Source organism: Lytechinus variegatus, chromosome 3, assembly GCF_018143015.1.
Source record: "Lytechinus variegatus isolate NC3 chromosome 3, Lvar_3.0, whole genome shotgun sequence".
Taxonomy (NCBI): domain Eukaryota; kingdom Metazoa; phylum Echinodermata; class Echinoidea; order Temnopleuroida; family Toxopneustidae; genus Lytechinus; species Lytechinus variegatus.
The window spans coordinates 42,792,317-42,815,684 of NC_054742.1; the positions used below are offsets into that span (position 1 = coordinate 42,792,317).

Consider the following 23,368-nt stretch of genomic DNA (forward strand, 5'->3'; position numbering starts at 1 on the left):
CACATGTAAAATGAAATTCAAGATAAAAAACAGACAAGAAAAATTAGTTAACCTTCTCGAGAATAGAAAATGTTAAAGTGAATTGAACTTACTTCTTTGGATCCTGTATATTTTGAACATGAAAGACAAATCGACGATCATCAACATCTGACGGCTGCACAAAACATCCTTCTAGGTCTATGACAAGATGACCTCCAATCTGAAATCATACACAAATAGTTGATTTTCACACATCGTATAACTCTTTAATCATACTTATTGGAGTATCCTTGTAACATCAGTGCTAGGGGAGGGGGTAAGATATCACTCCTAACTAATCAATTTCATTAAAAACAAGGATGAAACGTGGATATATTGAACATAGGCAAGATGGATGAATGTGGTAACTGGGGCGACAATAATCTGCAAGCCCATAGATACTACGTCTTAAATGCCTTTATACAGACGACACAATATATATCATCGCTGTTGATATATATATTTTTAAAAAGAACATAAATGAGTAGACACATCCTATGAAGGTGGTTTCCAAATAAGTATTTGTACTCTTTAGTTGCAATATACAGTGTTCATCAAAATATCGACTTTCAAATCCTGAGAGTATACATGTATCCTCTAAAATATCAATTTAATTATGATGATCCTCTGAAGATGAATACAAATATAAATAATGATGGAACAACTAAAAAAATTGTTATGAGCCAAATATTGACTTTCTGAATTCCTAGCGATGCTATAGGTGCTGGATGTTATGCAGACTCCCTGATGTGTGCAAACTGCCACCTGTATCTAGACAGAGAGTACCGTTGGACGGTGGAGTAATAGCAATTACAAATAGAAAGTGCCAAGTAAATTAGAGGTTTAAAGGGAGAATTACATCCAAGTGGAATTTAAAATTGATTTGTGATATTTTCAATATTATGTATGCCAGTTTTGAAGAATGCACTCATGAAGAAAAATTGAATTCTGTTAATTAAAAGATAAAATATAGCAAAATCTTGACTTTTTAAATAAAAGGTACTGGTATGTGATTCTGTATCTCCACTTTTTGTTAATATATGATATTTAGGAGCTGGACAAATGTATTCAAATGATTGGTTTTCACATCTTAAAAATTACAACAGGTCCAATGCTGTACACAACTACTATAACCTAGTTATTTTCAGACAATATATTTTGAATTGTATTTGTCTTGACATTGGCAGTACTCAAGATGAATTATCTTTAATGAAGTTGCCTGTCATTAGCTGCACTTGGGAGAAGGGGTCAGATGATATATCATAACGGTAATCAGACCACTAATCCCCAGGGATGAGGCTACTGTGTTTGTCATCATATCAATTAGGGTCAACTTAAAGGGATAATCCACCCTAGGTATCATATACTACATCAAATACTTGGAAAGAAAAATTATGAATGTACAAAGGGCTAACTAGGGGAGTTCATGTAAATATTCTATTCATTCTGAGCAACCTTTAGAATAACCTGGTTTTAGTGTTGACAAATGATTGTTTATAAATTGTTTTCACTTAAATGAATGTTTTTCAATGCTAAAAACATGACAAACAAAATTGAAATGGACACAGACTGTACATCTTCGGGGCAGGATATGAAATAAAACTGCAAATCTGCTATAAGAAAATGATATTTACTGTGGAAATAAAATCACTTTACAATATTAAATATAATGGGCTTTAACAAAATCTGGAGAAAACAACTTCATGTAAATTTTTAAGATCCTTGATCTGTCTCGGACTACTGGTATGCATTAAAAACTCTTGCAAATATACATCATATTTTCTGTCTTCTTTTATTAAAGAAAAATATATTATAACAGATTCCACCTTTAAAATCCCAACTGATTCCGGCAGTGAGGGTAGGAAGGTGGCACGTACACTGGTAAATTCTTTAGATGCCTAAAGAGGTTGCTGTTTTCCATTGCCCAAGGTGAAGGATGCTAGAATTAAAGAGACTATCCGAACTGTCAACTTTACCAAATGAATTATGTCCATGTCCTAATTGACCACGCAATATGCACCCCCAAAATAACACTGGTTTAATTTTAACTTTTCTTGAAAGTTAGTCTCATGAATAGGCAAACATAAGATGTAAATTTGGCTTTTATAACTGGGGGAAATAATGTAATCTTTTAAGCTAGTCAAAATTCCTAATACCTATTTCCCACTGTCATGATTCGTGTCAACCATGGTCTTAATTGAGGAGTAATCATAGTGACCATATCAGATCACATCGTATCATATTAGATCATGGCATTCACATTTATCATAGAAAAAAAACCTATTTTCCTGATCAGGTACAAAAGACCAATCATAGCATTCATAACAGATTGCACTAGTGGTAACCAGGTATTAACAATTTTACTTGTAATTAAGGTAAAGATACCCCCCCTTCTCTTCCTCTCTCTAGATCTTCTTTATTTCTCTTTGTCTTTCTTCCTCTAGCTTCTTCTCTATGACCATCCCAAGCTTAATCTTCTTCTTGTTTCCCTCTTGTTTCTCTTTTCTTTTCCTCATCTTTCCTTTACCCTCCCTCTCCAATTCATCATTTGTTTTCAACTTAATTTAAATTTTGGAAGCTTTCTTTTCATCTTCTTCATCTCCTTTGTTATCCTTTTCATCTTTATCTGATTTCCCCCTTTTCTTTGTATCATCCACCTCCTTTTGTTCTCTCTCTCCCTCACCTTCCTTCATTTGTTCCCCTTTCTTCTCCTTTTATTTCAGTTTTTTCATATGAGGTAAACAATATGGAAACAATTGAACAGTTTTAATTATTCAATTTGTGTGTGTGTATCACCTTTATTCGATATGAAAACAAAGATTCAGATTCATTTATTGGTCTATAATAAAAAGGAAATTCCAGGGCCCCATTTCATAAATATAGTTGCTATGATACCAAATTTCTGTGGGAAGAGCCAATTAGGAGGTGGAAGTTTCACTATTGTTGTGGTAGTTGACATTCCGCCAAGAGTTTCTATCATATCAACTTTTATTGGGTTTTTTTAGGATAAAGTGTCAAATATTTTCATGAAATTATGATAAATAGTAACATTCATAACATAAGTCATATTTAAAATTTAAAGTAATGATTTTATAATTTCATTGTCTCATCTTTGTGATATCTTATATTTATACTTCCAGCTCTTGACAGATAGAAAAAAACTGATTTCCTCACAAAATATGAGCAAAATCATTATTCATATTAACCTTGTCTTATGCCAGGCCCCATTTTAAAAACTCTAACTTCACTTCATGAACTAATGCTCAAGCCATTATAATGTGGAAGCATTACAACCTCTTATATGAATTAGAATACAGGAACAAAGCAATTTGGACATAAATGATTTTGAGCACTACAGAAAAAAATTTAACAGGCTCTTTTAAATAAAAAACTGTAAATCAAATTTCACAAATCATATGGGGGAAGAGTGAAACTATATCATTATCAATTGATAAAGATCTCATAAGATGCACATTGGCCAAAATTATAAGAACACCTAGCATATTCAAATAATTACATTTTTTTACATATTTGGCCATTCAGGTACCTATAAAATGGTTGGAATATGTAAAAATCAATCACTGGGTTTTAAAAACAACAGAATATATAGTCATGCATTTTGAACATGCTCTATTGTGTGTTAGGCGATCAACTAAAAAATCTTTAAATCTTGAACCTATCAGGCAAAAAGTGTCATAATTGTCAAAAGTATTACATATCTCCTAAAAAGTATACATTTTGTGAGATGATTTGAAATAAAGATGGCATATAACAGAGCAACCGTGTAGCTAGGATTTGGTTTCGGGGGGGGGGGGGGGGGGGGGGGGGACGGTAGCTCCGCACGCATAGCGCGCAACCCAAGGGAGAGGGTGCAGTTTCCCCCCCTCCGGCGCAAAGCGCAGAAACCTTACAGACTCCTTTATTTACAATAGAAAGAAGACGGCTACTTGCACCCTCACGACTCCTAATCCCCGTCTGAAATTTGTAAGGATATTCATTTTTTATATGTTTGGCCAAAATTTCATACTTTGAGGACATCTTCAGAAATGAGTACCGGTATCATGCATGTGATAAGTGTATTGGCATTTCAATCAATTAATCACAAAACAATCAACATTTCATCATAAGATTTCCATGTTGGGTGCCAAGACTTGAAGGAGCGAGTGGTTATTGATAGGGTTATTTGCGAGCCTACTTATAATGCCAGGATCACTGTTTACAAGCTTCCTCTCTCCTGATTTTGCATTCTTACTTCTTTCATCTCTTTATCAACAGAGCGAAATCCCTTCGAGACAACTGATTTCAATTAGGCTATGATACAATTCTTCTGCTGAAAGAACATCTTCATATGAAGTGATGAAGGCACAAGGCGGGCCCATTAAATCTTTGCCAGTGTGGGACTGAAGAGGTCTTGAAGATGCGTCACAATATTGTCACTGCGCGAGAGGAAGACACTGGGTCTGTAATTATTCGAGAATCGGGTTCTGTACTTGAATTCCAAAAGAGGCATTGGGGCGAAACATGCTGCGGTCTGCAATCCTGGGGCATTCTACTGCCATATTCAGATCATTGGCCATCTTCTCAGCATTGACAAATACAAGGTCAAATGTGTCATCATTCCTCCATGACTGTAGTACTTCTGTACCATCTTTTACAAGTGACAGAGCTTGAATCAGATCTAGCCCGACAGACTGCATGCCTCGAGATGCTGGGAAGAGAATTCCGCTTACTTTTGCAAGGATGTAGAGGGACACCAAGAGACAAATGAAGCAAGCGCTCTGAGAAGACTTGAAGCGTTTCTTCAGGCATCTGGCATTTGCCATCCTGTCATATTTTCTACCACCCGAATGATGAAAGGCAAGAGAGAGAAGGTGATCATCACAGCTTCATGTCTCTCAAGGAACCTTGTCTGACAAAGAGTTTTCAGCCTTCGTTACTTATTCTCATCTATACCAGCATTTGCAACTTCTGCTTCTAGGTGGATGACCCTCTTGGCACTACTGTTGAAGAAGGACGTCATTTGCCGTATTGTGTCGAGACACTTTCTAATGGAAACGACCTGAGTAGATCTGGTTGCAGAGGTTCAGCATGTGCATGGCACAATGGAAAAATTTGGCAAGGGGGGGGGCTTCATCTTTCACTACAGCAGCTACACCAACTTGCTGGCTGGCCATGCTACTAGCTCCATCATATTCCTGACCAACTAGTTTGCTTAGGTCCAGATTGAGTTCCTTGAGTTTAGCTAGGATGACTGTACTGATAATGCGTCCACTTATCACCAGCTCACTATGGCCATCGCTTGGGTCTATTCCAACCTTTTTTGCCATCTCTTGTAGCACATCTACTACACAGATAGGAGACTCTACAAGGTTTACCTTTAGTTTATCTTCTTCTCAACGTATCTTAGAGCAATGGTGAGTTGCTCTCTCATTTTCCTGTCTGTTGTTTCGTCAGCGATTACACTCCATAGTCCTGCCTTGTAAACCCTTTTGAGAACTTTCCTCTTTATTAGGTCTGAAGTGCACTCCATATGCTGATTTTGAATCTCTGGGCTTATGTATTGGGCATTTCCCTGACCGTGCTTGATATGATTAAGCAGTGTTTGATCGCCTGCGCAGATTCTCATCCCTATTAAGAAAGCTCTAAGGTTGCCATCATTTTCTTCTGGCTCGTCTAGACTTAGTCTCCCACTATCCCTGTGCATCCTTAATGCTATATTTTGACATGCACAGGGTATCAGAAATAATTCTTAATGCTGATCTACTCTCTTGTCTTATCTCCTCCCTCTTTTTGTCTACAATGCTTGCTATGTCATCCTTTCCATCCACATGGTTTCGAGCAAGAAATTCTGTGACTTTGCTGGCAACAGACTTGTGATAGTTGGTGTTTGCATGGGATGTCAGAGCTCCATCTTTTCCTGTTAGTTTCTCTACTAATGTGCCTCCCATATCCCAGTGGCCACCACAGGTGCTTGAAGACTTGAATAATGGACATCAGATACACCAAGCACCTTCAAATCCATCCATTTCACTTGATGTAAGCCACAGAAATGTATCATAGTAGTGCCTACCAAGGAACCTTTTCTCCATTATACCTCGCTTTTGGGAAATGAATATGGTAGACGATCCTTTTTTGGTACATAGCGATTTTTTTATGGCACGTATTAGATCAGTGTGTTGCAATTTTTCCTTTCCTTTAGCCAACATTTCTCCAGTGTCTGCTTGTGGGTCTCTCATCTTTAAGTTAGCTTGGGAGTCTTTAGACGCACATGCCTTGTCTTCAGGTAGTGATTGGGACTGAAAATCACAAGCTGATGAAGTGGAAGCTACGTCAGACTGGGGTTCTGGTACAATCTCTATGCCCACCATATATTCTGCAAAAGTAGATAAAAGAATAGATATATATTTTTGTAATGTGATCAAACTTGCATTATCCTATTTGTTACATCACCACACTTATTTAATGAACAAATTATTTTGAATCGTTACATTGCATATTTATCTCCATCTGCTAGGCTACCGATCCGGCGCTCATAGCATGATGAGAGGGCTTTACATATATATATATAGAGAGAGAGGAAGGGTGGAAGAGAGGGGGAGCGAGAGATACAATAGAGAAAATGAACTTAATCAGAAAATGATTTTGTATTTATTAAGTTCGGTTTGAAGAGACAAAAGATGAGTGGACCTACCAGTCTTTTTCTTTTTTGAAGTAAAGAACTTGTCCAGCGTTTGACTGCGTGGAGCAGATGCATTCCTTTTCAATCCATTGTATTGCTGGCAATATTCTATTGGAGACAAGGGATTTAGCAGAATGATTACTATGTTTTAGATCTAAGAAGACATTAAACTTTCTACTTTATTAATTCAACGGTAATTGCTTTGTGAAAAAAAAACAATTATCGCCCCTTTAATTATAAATAGTTAAAATGAAATTATATACTTTATTTCTATTTGAAAACATACAGGATACTTATATTTCAATTCTAAATCTGAAATCAGGATAGTTGTCTATCAATGGGAACTAAGCCAGGTAGCACAAAAAATAAAACTATTTTTGCAAAGTTGATTCGAGGCAAAAAAAATTTATGAAAAATGAGAAAAACAAATGCGTAATGCGTATAGCAGGATTCAACGCGCTTATACATGGTATATGAATTACACCCAAACAATTAAAATTATTATTGGCTTATAGCAGCAGCGATACTTATAAGTCATAATCCTATACCTAATCTAGTATATTCACTGTGTTCTCCAGGCCTGTGAGTGGGGTTTCAAAAAAATAGCAGAAAAAATCTAAAAATTTACCTACCTATCGCCAAGCCGCTGCATTTTCGCCCATCACGATTCACGGTGTATTTCTAGACCAAAAGCTTCAGTCTCTGTATTTTGGTTGTTCTGCTGAACTGCGTTGGCTACTCACCAATACATAGACTGAAGAGCTGGGAGGCCCGTACGTACAGACAACGTATTTTAGCAGTAACGTTAGAATTAACAGTGGAAACCTGATTTTCCGATCGTTTTTTTGTACATTAAATGTCACATTATGAAAAAGAAATCACATCCATATTTACGGAAAAATGTTTAAAATTCAGAAATATCGTACCTTAGACCGCAGTTACCGCTAATTCCTTTGAAATAATGATCGAAACATCGTCATCTTTGATCCTTTCGTTGGTCAACTTAAGTTGCCATCTTGGATGACGTCATCATCCTTACAGACGTATTTACCAGTCGCAAAATATCGCGATTTGAGCCGCTGCTTTGCGCTTGTATGCCAACAACGGCAACGGTACACGGTGTGATCCGCAGCAGTTTCATAGAGTTACATATACTAAAAATTCGAAACTTCGCGAAGGCAAAATACAAGGCCCCGTAACGTGTATATTCACAACCATAGAGAACACACACATTCTGCTCGCATCCATTTACAATGTACCTAGACTTGTTCCCAGCCGTTTTGGATAAAATAGCGGAATTTTGACTTAGAAAAAACGGAAATGGAACAAAGGAAAAAAGCGGAAATTGAAATCGGTCTTAAAAGTGAAAATAGCGGATTTCCGCTAAATAGCGGAGATTTCACAGGCCTGGTTCTCGTATTCTTGGCTGTGGATTTTTGTATTTCTACTGTGTCACCACATCGACCAAGCTCAGAGACAGATTGGACACCATACTACTAGGGCAGTTGACTTCAGCCACGATCTTCGTATGAAACGTCAAAGATGCGATAGCGACGGGGTGACAGCTTTCGTGATTCAGCGTTATGCTATAGACTTGATACTATAACAAGATGCCTTGGTTCAATCCCTTGGATGACCAGATATATATAGGGTTTTGAGGATTCTGATGGACCGGCTGTCTTACAAAATTATCCAATCATCTTCACAGTTGTCTTTTCTTCATCAACGTGACCAATAGAATCTTAGAAGACGGAGTGCCGTCCGGCAACATCCATTATGCAAAACGAATTTAAATTCGCCGTCCCTCCGCTTATGAACATGTCATGAATGTGTTTAAAGGAATTGTACCCCTTTAAAGTTGTTTCAATGAAATATGATCAATGATATCATTTATTAATTCAAATGAACATTCATTTTTCTGGTATTTTCACAAAATATAATTATCAACGGATTATTCAGTATCATTCGTCATAATACTGTGTGACTTGTGCTGATTTGTGCTGACATTCTCAGAAGGAAGGACTAAATTTCAACTTTCTATCATATATTTCGTGGATCATACTTAAGTATGTAGAAGTGTGTGAATGACTTAAACTTCCAGGAATGTTCTTCTATTTCGAAGCCACTTCTGCTGACTATTATCAGTGAAATACAAATTGACTTTCAACCATTTTGGAGTCCATGTTTTGTACTTCAGTCCCATTTGCTCAGTTTGATGTGGTTTCTACCTGATTTTGTCCAGCTTTAGTAGCCTACATGCATGTACTCTAGTGAACTCTGTGCTTCTTTGTTTGTGTCACAACTACATTGTCTACCGGTACATAGTCTATTCATCGGTGTTATCTTCAGATAATGTACTGGATTCACCAGTGCTATCTTCAGGAGACGAATTCTATTCATTAGTGCTATCTTCAGGAGACCAATTATTCAGCAGTCCATTGTTACACTTCTTAGCAACCATGGCTGACAATGAGGCACCGATCACTAGAGCACGAGCAAAAGAACAAATTGTTAACTCAGCATTGATACAAGAAATTGTGAAAGACATTCTACAAAATGATCGCTTTACAAGCCTTGTTGAAGAATCGGTTAACAAAAGGATGAATGAAATGGAAGTCGCAATAGAAAAGCAAAAGGCTGAAATCTTTGATTTACAGAATTCCAATGAGAGTAAGTCTAAGGAAATCTCAAAGCAGAAAGAAAAGATAGAAATCCAACAAACACAAATACAAAGACTTGATAACTTGACAAACAAACAGGAGCAATACTCCAGAAGAAACTGTTTGAGGCTATTCGGATGCACTGAAAGGAAGGGAGAAAACACTGACAAAATAGTAATGGACTTAGTTACAGGCGTATTAAAGGTTAATCTCACTCTTGATAATATAGAGAGAAGCTACAGAGTAGGGAAGCGGAAGGAGGAGACTGGAGGAAAAGTTACACCAAGAGGGATCATCATCAAATACTAGCTCGCATTTCAGCTCTTAGTGCAACACTAATAGATAATATTTTTACCAACAATATCAATTCATTCATCACCTCTGGAATTTTTTATCATGATGTCACTGACCACTTGCCAATTTTTCAAATTACAAATCATACCTTATTCAATACGAATAAACATGTACAGAATGTAAAAAAGCAATTGATTAATGATAATACTATTGATAATTTGAAATCAGATTTGATCACGGAAGAGTGGACAAGCATTATTCATTGTGATGATGTAGAGATTGCTTACAAGAAGTTTAAAACTAAGTTTGCCTTCTATTACAATAAAAGCTTTACATTAGTCCAAAAGTAAAGTAAACAAAAATGCAGAAAACCTTGGTTGAATTTTGAATTTTTAAAATTAATTCAAAATAAGAATAAGCTATATAAAAGATATTGTAAAGTTAGGTCATTTTTAAATAAAACAAAATATCATGAAGCCCGTAATAAGGTGAATAAACTAAGGAAACAAGCACGAAGAAATTATTTTGCTCATAAATTCAAAAAGACAAAAGGTGATATTAGGCAAACTTGGTCTGTGGTCAAAGAAATATTTGGTAAGTCAAAAAAATCTCTTCCAACATATTTCAAGATAAATGATCAAGATATTTATGATTCTAACATAATTGCCAATCACTTTAATGAATTTTTTATTAATATTGGTCCAAATATGTGCAATAGTATTCCACGAGGTGATGAAAATGATTTTTTATAAATTCTTGCCTCGATTGAATGAATCGTCACTATTTTTACTCCTGTTAATGAATCTGAAATTTTCAAAATTGTACAATCACTTAAAAGCACTAATAGCTGTGGTATCGATAATTTTAATCCATGTGTTTTAAAAAAGATATCTGCCTTAATTTTGAAACCACTTGTACATATTTTTAATCTTTCTTTATGTACTGGAAAAATTCCATCGGAGTTGAAAATTGCTAAAATTACATCAATACATAAAAAGGATGATATGAATATTATAGGAAATTATAGACCAATATCTGTACTACCATTTTTTTCTAAAATTCTTGAGAAAATTGTTTATAATCGTCTAGAAATCTTTTTAACGAAACATGCAATATTGAATTCTTGCCAGTATGGTTTTAGAAAAAACGTATCCACTGAAATGGCTCTCGTTGACTTTCATAATTATTTAATATGTTCATTAAATAAGAAATTGCATACTGTTGGTTTATTTTTAGATCTAAGCAAAGCGTTTGATTCTATTGATCATGCAATTATGTTAAAAAAACTAAAGATATATGGAATACGAGGTACAGTATTGAAATGGTTTAAAGATTATTTGAAAGATAGAACTCAGATAACTTTTTACAGTGGTGTTTTGTCAGACCCAAAGAGAGTCAAATGTGGTGTGCCTCAGGGCTCAATTTTGGGGCCGTTATTGTTTTTATTGTACATAAATGATTTGATTAATTGTTCTAATAAACTGAAATTTATTCTTTTTGCTGATGACACCAATATTCTATGTAGTGATGAAAATTTTAACGACTTAAAGAAAACTATGAACGATGAATTACAATACGTCTCACAATGGTTTAATTGTAATAAGTTGTCACTTAACACATCGAAGTCCAGTTTCATTTATTTTAGTTACAAGCAAAGTTTTATTACAGATGACTTATCAAATAATTTAATCATCAAAATGAATAATGTTGTCATAAAACGTGTGCAATCTACAAATTTCCTAGGGGTTGTTATTGACCAACATTTAACATGGAACGAACATATACGAGTCATATCAAATAGAATATCAAGGAATATTGGCATCATCAGCAAACTGCGCCATTTCTTGCCACAGTATATTTTGATTTTACTGTACAACTCGATGATTTTGCCTTATTTAATGTATTGTAACACTGTCTGGGCGAACACATATCCCACCAGGCTCATTGGGTTGTTCAAATTACAAAAGAAGATTGTTAGAATATGTTGCATGTCTGATTTTAATGCTCCCTCAAAACCACTTTTTAAAAAACTTAATTTCCTGAATGTATATCAATTGAATCAATATTGTGTAGCATTAATGGTTTTTAAACATAAACAAAATAAAGTGCCGTGTAATCTTGCCTCAATGATCAAAAGTAAAATATTGATGCACAGTTATAACACTAGAAATCCTGAAAATTATTATGTTGAAGAATGTAAAAATGCAGCATCTTCCTTTTCTTTTAAATTCAAAGGACCTTGCATTTGGAATTTTCTTCCCCGTAACAGCAAACAAATCTCATACTTAAATTCTTTTAAATCCAAGTTGAAAAACTTTCTTTTCAACCATCAAACATCTTAATTTAATTTATCCCATCATATTTCCATTTCCTAATTATTATATGTTTATTTTATCAGTACAAGTCTTGAATTTTATATTTTACTGTCCATAGGGACTGCCTCGACAGAACATTTGCTTTGTTCTTTTGCAGTTTCCCATTTCATGTTCATTTTTTATACATGTACTGTAATTATCCTTATACAATCTTAGCCCTTTTTTAAAATCTATCTTGCATCTTGCTATGTGTCTTTGTTTCCTTGTTTTTTATGTATTTTTTATATTTTTTGTATGCTCAATGTATTTTAATGGATGTGAATAAATAAATAAATGAAAATGAAAAAATGAAAATGAAAAATATGCATCAATAATTTTTCACCATTGTGTTTATGCTTTCATTGACATAATGTATACATCTTATTGATAGGAAAGTTTCACTTATACTTGCAGGTCAGATACATGTTTTCATGATTACGTTAGACAAAGCATGGCCTAAGGTTGATCTAAAATATTGTAACTGTTATAAATGCAAACCATTTCAATTTCTACAAAGGCAAAGTGAATGGAATGAATACTATTGCAGTGTTGCTACCCGTTCATCATCTCCTTAGACGCTTTCTAGCTTTAATGTTTGACCTTGCTTGTAGAAGCCGACGACACTATGTGTGAGGGCTCATATATCCAAATACATTTGCATACTAGCGCCACTTTATCAACATTTGTCATTGGCCAACAGCGGAAAATAAAAGGACCATTCCCCATTCACGATGCCATGAAACCAACATAAAAATACAACATGCGATTGGCCAGAAGTTTTATGTGCATATGAGACACGTTGCGGAGCGACCCAATGAAGTGATGCACGATTTATACTGTGTTCACGATTTATATCCTAGTCTAGTTCTAGACATTTTTTACTGAATGCTTCATTCGCCGACCATACACCAAGCTGATCATGAGTGCACGACCCAGGATCCTCTGGCCAGTACAGGGAGAATCTAAAGTCGCTCGCTCACTCCGCTTGGCGTAAGGTTAGCGACAAATCCAATAAAAGCATTTATAACTAGACTACACATAAGCAGTGAGTTAACCATGTGGTTGCCATCGAGAGGGACGAGTGCCCTAAATGCTACGTGCCAAGAAGTATAACATGTCATGATCATGAAAGACTTTCATTTCGGGATAAGAGAGAATAATTTGTGATGAACTAATATCTTATTTAAAAATTTTTGGGTTGAATTTGTATTTTTAATTATTTGTCCTTTTCCTTTTGCATGCTTTCTCTTTTCTTTCTTTCCCCTCCCCCTCCTCTCACTCTCTCTCTTTTTTGTGCTTGGCATTCGGGGGGGGGGGGTGGGGCACTGCCCCCTCTAGGATACGCGCCTGTAACAGAGGAGGGAAAAATTGTAAAAATGTGTGTGGTGATTTAACAAAACAAAATTTGAGGGCACCGATTATTTTAGTATGGAGCCCCAAATTAATTTTCTTTTTCCTCTGGGCATCCTAAAATGAATAAGTCTGCAAATTTTTATACGTAGGCCTATATATCCCAAATTTTTGATTTGTCACCATGTATGTAAATGCCATTTCACATTTCTGCATTTGGTACTAGATGTTTGATGCATGGTCTAAAAGGAAACTGAATGCCCATAGCACAACTATTTTCTTAGCTATGCATTACGATGCCTTAGACCCTATACTAGAAAGTCACGAAAGCTTTGATGCATAAAATAGTTATCCTCAAACTCACTTCGGGTTAAGAATTCCATAAACTTTGCGTGGCATGGAGTTTACTAATAATCGTAGCCACCACTGTATATTACTACAACTGTATTGCATGACACTGTGCACATATTGAAAAATACATTTTTTCCCTATGAAATCAAATTCCAGAAAAACTTTCAGGATCCACTTCATGTCAACTATTCTCCATCGAGTCAAATCAAATTATTGCTGGGGTGGAAATTTGCCATAAACTGGCTCTCAGAACAATATGAATAATACTCACATCGCTTTTTGCTTGACTCATTAGATTACTTCCTTGAATGAAGAAGTATTGTCTTTCCCATCGATGACTTAGGCCTGATTTCCTATTTGTGAGAAAAATCAGAAATAGCCAAGATTAAAAACTACCAATTTTATGAAAGGGGCCATGTGAGAAGATGAACAGTGCAGGAAATTTCCTGAAATTTACTATTAATGTTGCAAAAATTTAAAATACACCCTCTTCAAATATGGCTTCAAATAATTCATAGTCCCAACAGTATGAAGACAAATTCAGGGAGACATTAGAAAAATAGAATCTATAGAGGCAAAGCACCTTGTTGAATGAATTTGCTTTTGTGAATGTTTGAATTAGAAGCATCATATAAAAAAATATTATATGTAAATGCAGCTTTCATGGATGAATGGTTACTAAAGTTGAAGGTACATGTAATAACATCCCAGGACAGAAACTTTTTCCTACTTCAGTTCATTTCAAAGTTCAACTTTTTTTTTTTGGGGGGGGGGGGAAATGACCCTTTCTGATTGTGTATTTATTCAGTAAAAGAGTCATATTAAACAATATGATGAAATACTTACAATCTAATCCAGAGATAACCCCCTATCTGATATCTCTTCCTGTTGATGATCTTTGGGGGCATTTGGAGGTCAGGGGTTGGCTCAGGCACGTAGTAGTATGGGTTTTGTGTGTCCAACTCTCTAACCTGTTCTCTTGCCCTCTCACATGTTACACTCATTTCAGTCATGACTCTGTTATGATAAATAAATGACAATTTATCACTACTAGAAAATATGGCTCTTGTACATTTAAGGTATTGTTTAATCCAGAGATGTGAAATAGGTAAATATTTATTTCAGTATCATCCCGGACTCCCAATCTGATACAGGTCTAATTTTCATCCATCACACATAAAGCCAGTGTCTCAAAAGGAGGTGATATTGCAGCTTATTTTAATCCTAAACACTAGCAAATATATATGGAATATGATTTAGATACAAACAAATGTAATGAAAATGATACCACTTTGGATGCAGTATGCTACATGTATGCCATTCATTCATAAAAGTTGTTTAAATGAAGTTTATTACACATTGCACTTTCTATATTACCAACAAAATGATAATGAAATCACTGTTGAAAAGGCAATGAGACACTCAAATGAAATCTTACATTTTTTGTTCATGTTGACTTTTGTTTACAGATGGAAATTTGATTTTTTTTTTTAAAGACTATGTAACCAGGTATAACAATTATAATTGTTTAGATTTTGAGGAGTGAAATCAGATCTATAAATATATCTACTATTATAGGATTACACAATAACTATACACTGTCCATCTTTAACAGTCATGTTTAAATAGAAAATCAAAATTCTCCTTCTTAACTGAATCAACTTGAAACACTGATGGTTATATTAATTTCCAAAATAAATGGTAAAATAATTGTTATACTGGATCCTGAGTTACATTGTATTAACCAAAATATATGATAGACTACCAATCACTCTATTACCAATAAATCTCAAATAGTTCAAATATTGCATTATTCTTTCTTCAAATTTTTTTTTTTCATAAAAAATAGTGGAACTTTCAACTTAATAAGTCAGTTGAATTTGTAGTAGGACAAGCAGGCATGTACACATACCCCTGGACACTTGTGTTGATATCTGAGAGGTATTCTTCGGTTTGTCTTGTGAACATCTGTGGTCCCATCTTAACAAAGGCCATGTGAGCTTGAAGATAACCTATCATAGGTTCCAGGAGAGCTGTGGTGCGTTTGTACTGCAACAGGTTGAGGGCGGTATAGTAGTTCATGGCTGTCTGTAACACCAAGATTCATTAAAGCTTGTAGTTTTTAATAGTAATTTATTGATATATATACTGGTATTTCAATCCTAACTTGAACTCTGAATGATACCACGCAGTGGGTGATTTCAAGTAAGGTTGGTGTTCAGTGAATAGATCTATACAGCTGGGTCCATTTCTAACACACAGGAAATTTTAAAAAAGATGACACCATCACATTATCTCTAGGTCAACATCAAATGACTTCATTCCTTTGCATGATTGTCTCAACTTCACCTTCAAATTTTCAATAATTGATGCTTGTAAAAGCTCTAATGATTGTAACTAATCAACCTATTAAAGCTAAATTTACCAGAATATTTTCATTCCATTGGTGGTTGCAAGTTTGCCAACACAGAGACCAACAACAAACTTGTAATCAAGATTTTACGATTCTCAAGAGGCCAGTTTCAAAGATATGGAACTTACTCAAATCAACAATGTCATATTTTCTGAGGTAACCCTCAACACTCAGTTAAATCATCAAACCAGCCCTCAGGAGGGCAACATAATTATATTAACTGAAAATATGCCTTGGAACCAGTGTTGATCATGGTGTTTGCAAGAAAAGTAGCAATGAAATAACAGGAAAATACTAATGACTGCACCAACAAAGTCTTGAAATTTCTACCACGGAGCTTCGAACATGGTTCTACTAAACCTACCTGTTGTAGTTTCTTTCTACATGCGTAGAGTTCATCATTCATCTCAATACACTGTTTGGTTTCATGTTCTCTCTTCTTAGATACCTTACTATACTTTGACAGAACACCCTCATGATCTATGTTTGAAAAAAATAAAAATATGAATATAAGTAATGTAATAAATTACAGTCAAATATATGTACTTTGAGAACATGCTACATGTATACACAACTATATGATTAGCATGTAGTCATCACTTCTATAATATTTCGGTAGATCCATAACAGCTTTCAGCCCTTCATGTGAAGATTCCTTTGTGTTACAAATCAAGTTCTTTAGAAACTTTGACCATTGTGAACATCATAGAGATTGAAGTATATGCAATTCTTGAGGTACAGCTACTCGTCATTTCCCACACATTTGTAAAATACTTTGAAGATTTGCAAATCTCCATAATATAGCATTCATTCAAGGAAGAATACATGCAGTTTATCAAGGAACCTGATGACATCATTCAAGAAATACAATATTACTTAATGACTGGAACATACCATGTTGATTAGTTTTGTAGAGTTCTCTCATGCTCATAATCTCTGCAATGTCACTGTTCATAAACCTTGATAGAGGATGTAACACAGTATCTTCTAGCGATGATGAAAGAGTGGAGTGCATTGTGCTAACCTGTAGTTACAACCAAATGAAAGTATCATAGCATGTAAACGAGCTCCTCAAATTCTGTCCTTTTTCATGTTCCCCTTTCCCTTAAATCACAGGGGAATAAAAAGCTTTTACTGCTGCCGAACCAACCCTGCAAAATCTCATGAATTATGATTTTATCATCATCAATAAGCATTAGAGAGGGAATAAAAAATCACTCACACAAGGTATTTTTGGAAATGTTATAATACACACGAGGTGATTGCTGAAAAACTTTGAATGTAACCTCCAAACAAAACAAGAAAAGCTTGTCTGACTATTCAAGTAAGAAATTTATCCACCTTATGCTGCACTCAATCCAGGTGAGGTGAATGGGTACCCGACAGGATTAATTCCTTGAATGCACCAAGCGCCTTTAGCAGCTGGAGCTACAGCCGGGGTAATATATAGTGCACCTTTGAATAGGAAACTAGATAGATCGGCGCCTCATAAATGCTATATATTATTAAAATTACTTCCCTCTTTTACATAAAATGTAAAACCTTGTAAAACACAATTACTAATCAGATGAAATACGATCTAGGTGTTAGAAACTCACCTGATTATACCAAATGCACAAGTTATATTTTGCATTATTTTACTTGGATTAGAAAAAAATAATTTCATCAGATTTAAGTATTTAATTACCCCTTTATATTTGTAATAATAATAGCGGTATTTATAAAGCGCCTTTTGCCTGAGGATACAAAGCGCTGCTATTATTACCCCGGCTTTAGCTCTAGCTGCCATCACCGGCGCTCAGTGCATGTAAGGAATTAATCCTGCCGGGTACCCATTCACCTCACCTGGGTCGAGTGCAGCACATTGCGGATAAATTTCTTGCTGAAGGAAAACACGCCATGGTTAGGATTCGAACCCACGACCCTCTGTTTGAAAGGCGAGAATCAGAACCACTAGACCACGACGCACCCGCAAACAATTCTGGTCATTGATTCGTTTCTGAGAAGCTCAACATAAAATGCCTTTTCACACAGTGAAATTCTGTATCAGATATGATTGCAATTATGGAATAAATCCACAGTACAACCACAAAAAAAAACAAAAACAATTCTCATACATTTTCCTTGCACTTTTAGTCAATTGAAATAAAACGGATACATTCAAGCATTTTGTAACAATTGTACAGTCCAACCCAGTAAGTGGAAAATAGTGCCCACTGCTAATGAACACTGTATCTGTGGTCTGGAAATAGTGAGTTTTCTAACACAAGAAAAAAAAATCCCCTTTATATATAACCTGCAGTATATACAGTGCGTATCCAAAAAAAGTTTACACTTTGAAAAAGCCCTGGGAATTTAAAAATATACAACATGTTGATTATCTTATAAAATATAATCTTAGGTTTGGGTCTCATCTATCCAATGAAAGTAAAAGTTATGACAGAATGTTAAACTTGAGTGAGCACTATCCATTCTTGCAAAGCTCGCAGAAATGCTAGTTTTCACGCTGTGTCAAGGGGAAAGGGCAAAATCAAACTTACCCTGCGGAACATTTCTCATACATTTTCCTTGCACTTTTAGTCAATTGAAATAAAACGGATACATTCAAGCATTTTGTAACAATTTTGCCACCCAAATTGAAATTTCAACACTCATTAAGCACAACCTTTACCTTTTGTGCCAGCTGGATCTGAGGACATAACTAAATCTAAACAAAAGTTTATATCAGACATCTCCAGCATTTTTTTCACTAAGTTTTTGTCATTTAAAGTGGGTTTACATTTCAATTTTCATTTAATACTTGTTTCTCCACACGTTTCCCGAGCTTGACAATGAATAACAAAATGAAAATGAAGCCCAAGCCAGTTCATGTAAATCACAGCTCAATGTAAAGCAAATTTCGTCACGATGGCCTCGGTGGGGTGGGGCGCAATGCACTCTTTGAAGTGTTTTGGGCAAGAAAACAAGTTAAAAAAGTGTAAGATATCTTCAAATCAATTTTACTAGCTAAATTCCATGTGTTCTTCATGATTAAGGCCTACTTTTATTCGCATAAATATTTAAAAGTTCTGCGCAAATCATTTTTCACTAACTTTTTAAAAGTAAGTGGTGCTTACTCAAGCGGAAATATTTTTCGACAGTTATATCGTCATATGCTTAAATGGATCTGTACCAATGATAAAATGTGGAAAAATTTCAGGATATTACAAATGTATAATTTTACAGGATTTTTCCTAAGTGTAAACTTTTTTTTGATACGCACTGTATATCACACATTAAAGAGTACCGCATGTTTGGTCCTCAACCCTGCTAAATATATATCAAAACATCACATTTGTAGCATTCTTGTGTGAGTTATCATATATCTATTTGCTGAAGTTTCGATGTCATATTTTTATATTACTCTCAAATCGTGGATCCCTAGTCAGACTCACCTGGTCAACATTACCAGCAAACTGTTTCAGGGTAGACACAAGAATGCTGTCATCTCTTCCAAGCTCAAACTTCTATAGATGTTTGTCAAAAAAAAAAAAGAATACATGTAGCTACTGCACATCTAATGAGCTGTTTGAGGTTTTGGGTTCAGAAATATTTTTTGCTTTTGGTGAAAATTTAGACTCCTTCAAACTTTTCAAGTTTTATCATATTTTACCATATACAAGGTTTGAAGTTATCCTTGTTTTTCAGATTGGCAGAAAAAATAAATAATGATAACAATAATGAATTATAAAAAAATCTGAAAAAAATATGTGGAAGTTTTACTGCATATATAAAGCCATCATGTAATTTTGGAATTAATGCTTTTAGCAGGGAACTTTACTACCTCTTTCTATACTCTACAACAAACTAACAGACCTTTTTGATACTTACCCATGATTCAAATTCTCCAAGCTTTGTAGAGAGTGCCTGAGTAGCATTTTTTAGTGCGTTCTAAAAAAAAATGAAGGGAGAGACATGCCATACAGTAGTCGATTTTGAAAGAGGGAGTTATACATTCACAAACAAATATCTGAATATTTTATGATACTGATTTATAATTGGGAAATGAAAATGTACTTTAAATCAAATTACACTTGCCAACAATTATAATTGATTAACAGGTCACGTAACAATGCTCAATTCTATATTAAACTGAAAACTATAATCAATAAGATTTGGAAGGAACAACTATTATTCTGCACTTACCTGGCAGTCCACAACATTTTTACAAACATCTAAGAGTCCCTTCATATAGCCACTCAGCTGTACAGCATCCGTCTCAAATAGCTTTAGCAAAGATCGTGCCTGAATACAGGACAAAACATGAAAATTATACATTCAACTGAAAAATTGAAGAACAAACAGAAGAGTATTTTTATAAAATAGCCTTAAAAACGGACATACTGAAGCTTTTTGACATGCACTCGTCGGAGTAAAATAGCATGAATGACTAAAACGCTAGAGCAAAACAATATATAATAGAACCGAAGCTACACAATGGAAGCTAAATGGCGAGCTGTGATTGGCTGTCAAGTAAACAAGTTAGGCTTGGTACCAGCTGTATATTGAAGCAAAGCAACTAAAATAAACCAAGGGTTCTTATGAACTGCTTCTGGCTGCACAGAATCGGGTCTGTTAGCTGGAGATACGCTTCCTCAAGCATTTGCAAATGAGTGAAACTCCTTGCTTGGCTGAGCACCTTAAACCAAAATGAACAGTATCGTTCAGCGCATGCTTGGTTGTTCAGCAAGTGGTTAGCATTAGCTGAACTACCACCGTCTGTCGCAGTACTAGCGGTTCGTTTTCTGTATGCACACAGAGGTTGTGAACGCGTGCTAATTCAACAATTTCGGGTACAGACCGGCACATGTTGGCTAATGCGGTCTGCTAAACGTTGGGTTGTACGCCCTATGTACCGAGCTTCACATCGGCACTTAATCTCGTTAATAACATTACTGCAGTGATTGTGATTTTATTTTGCAGGGTGGACCCTCCCCTCCCCCAACTTTCAACCTGTTTCGCAGCCCTTGAATGATCTCCGCCCATCTTCGGCGGATGTCAAAAAAGTTAGCCGCCACTTTCCAAATATCCTTAATCCATCCCTGAATTCTAAGGCGTCTACAATAAGTTTGTGTTTATGTCATTTGTCACTATTATGAGACATTGTTTGTGGAATATTAAAAAATAAAACAACGTCTTGAAAGGAAACTTGTTACATCTGCATCTCTTGATACTACATGCCTAAATCAACATATTTTCTTTTCAAATCTTGAATACTAGTTTATTGTGAGGTAAAAAGAAAATGAAAATATATTACAAAGAAAATTTCAAGCATAATGAATGTTATATGGGACACATTTTTTGCCAATGTCCACTGTCAAAGTTGTAACGTCTAATTTGTAGATTTTATATCTTTCATGTTTTTTTTATCCAAAACGGAAAAATCAAAGTTGCTTGAAAGATCACTATTTCATGAATTCATATGAATGAAATAACCTCCTAAACCTTAAGAATCACCAGTGAGAAATTATGGTGTAAAAAGTCTTGTGACGTTACAGAAGACAGAAAATCATAACGTGTAAAGAGAGCAACCATAAACATCACGTACGGTAATCACTTTATAAACGTAAAGCCTATTTTGTGACTTAAACGTTTTTTCTGTGAACAATTAGAAGATTAAAATAAATCTAAAACAAAATACGAAAAAATACATAATTGTTACTAGGACCCTATTGCGGACATTTAATTCTGCAGTGTCCTCATGAAAATCATAACGTCAAGTAAGTTCTAATGGCTTTTACATTGTTTATTTACATGTAAAATTGATAATTACTATTTAAATATCGCGGAAGGTATGGCCGTAAGATTTATTATCGAGATACAAATTTCTATCCATCAAAGCGTAGATAATGTACGATGTGCCATTTTTACAAGTTGGACGTCATGGGAGACAATATTGGATATGTCTTTGTTATGAAAGTTAAGCATGGCAAAAAGGTAAGAAAACTTTATGCTTTATTTTTCAGTATTATGGGCAATAAGAATTGTATTATAATCTTGCCAACTAGATATGGTTGTAGATCAGAATTTAATACCGATTTTGCATGTAAGTAAACTTTTTTAGTTAGAGACGCGACGGTGGACACCCTCAAAGCATGTTCACATCAAATAAGTAACGTGGTCAATAATATCTGAATAATTTTCCGGATCATCTCCTTACCTATATATATAAAACTTAATTTAACCTTAATATTTGTAATAATCATTAATATTTACGTCATCTTATTTTGAAAACATATATTCAAATAAATGCAAATTATAGTCTAATAAAGAAAGAAAATTATTGGATACCTTTACAAATACGTTAAGAAATGATGGTAGTGCGACAAAGTATCATTAATCAATCAAAACACAGCAAAAAATATGAGAAATTAACACCAAAACATGACAATCACCCAAGACAAGCACAAAAATTTAGAGATTACGGCAAACAGAGGGCTGACATTTTTTTTCCTGGGACGACGTGACTGAAAACACACAGAGAAAACTTTGTATGTGTATGAACAGGGTTGACCGGCGCACATGCTAAAGAACTTTTGAGATGAATCTCATATCGTGTGTGTGGTAAAAACTTGAAAGTTGGGATGTTACGAGGTGGACGGACAAAAATATCAGATTTTTTATGTGCGTTTTCATGTCTCTCGTGCATGAAATATTTGATCATACCATGTGGGATTGAAAGTCACCATGAGTGTATTATATGATAAGGGTAAGAATGACAAGTTGATTTACAGGCTCGATATAATATGAAATTATTGAATCTAACATCAGTGGACGGACACAGTAACATCTCAATACTAGGTTTTCAAACGATAATATATCTGAAGTGAAACATAAAACATATCAACAATCTAGGCTATTTGGTCTTGGAATTACTAATTAGACTATCAACAAACATACACATCAGAATTCTCTATGGTAATCAAACTCTGTCACATTTGTTTTTAATTGTGTTTTATTCCATTTTTTAATCATATATTCTGTTTGTCCAAATTTCCTCTACTTGTCTTCATACTTCAAAGTTGACTTCAATCAAGACTCAAGTTCTCAACAATGAAAAAACTCTCACTCTGTCTTGAAGCTATCTCTCTACAGCTACACATGACTTGTGAATGATAATTCACTCTCCACCATGACTACAAATTTCCTATGGTGATAAATATTTTTGAAGGGGGGTTGATCATATCATAACCTTGTTCATTGAATGAGT

At 34.9% G+C, this 23,368-nt stretch overlaps 1 protein-coding gene across 1 annotated transcript in view; it reads right to left on the reverse strand.

The window, feature by feature from the left end:
* The window catches only part of LOC121411078 (DCC-interacting protein 13-alpha-like), a 36,599-nt gene that overhangs the window by 12,911 nt on the left and 320 nt on the right, over positions 1-23,368 (reverse strand). Inside the window, exons 2-10 of the mRNA XM_041603577.1 lie at positions 20,305-20,403; positions 19,990-20,049; positions 19,554-19,625; positions 17,014-17,143; positions 16,484-16,599; positions 15,619-15,794; positions 14,553-14,723; positions 13,978-14,059; positions 93-199 (exon numbers count right to left, since the gene is read on the reverse strand). Coding sequence (XP_041459511.1) covers positions 93-199; positions 13,978-14,059; positions 14,553-14,723; positions 15,619-15,794; positions 16,484-16,599; positions 17,014-17,143; positions 19,554-19,625; positions 19,990-20,049; positions 20,305-20,403 — 1,013 coding nt within the window. The remainder of the gene's footprint in view (positions 1-92; positions 200-13,977; positions 14,060-14,552; positions 14,724-15,618; positions 15,795-16,483; positions 16,600-17,013; positions 17,144-19,553; positions 19,626-19,989; positions 20,050-20,304; positions 20,404-23,368) is intronic.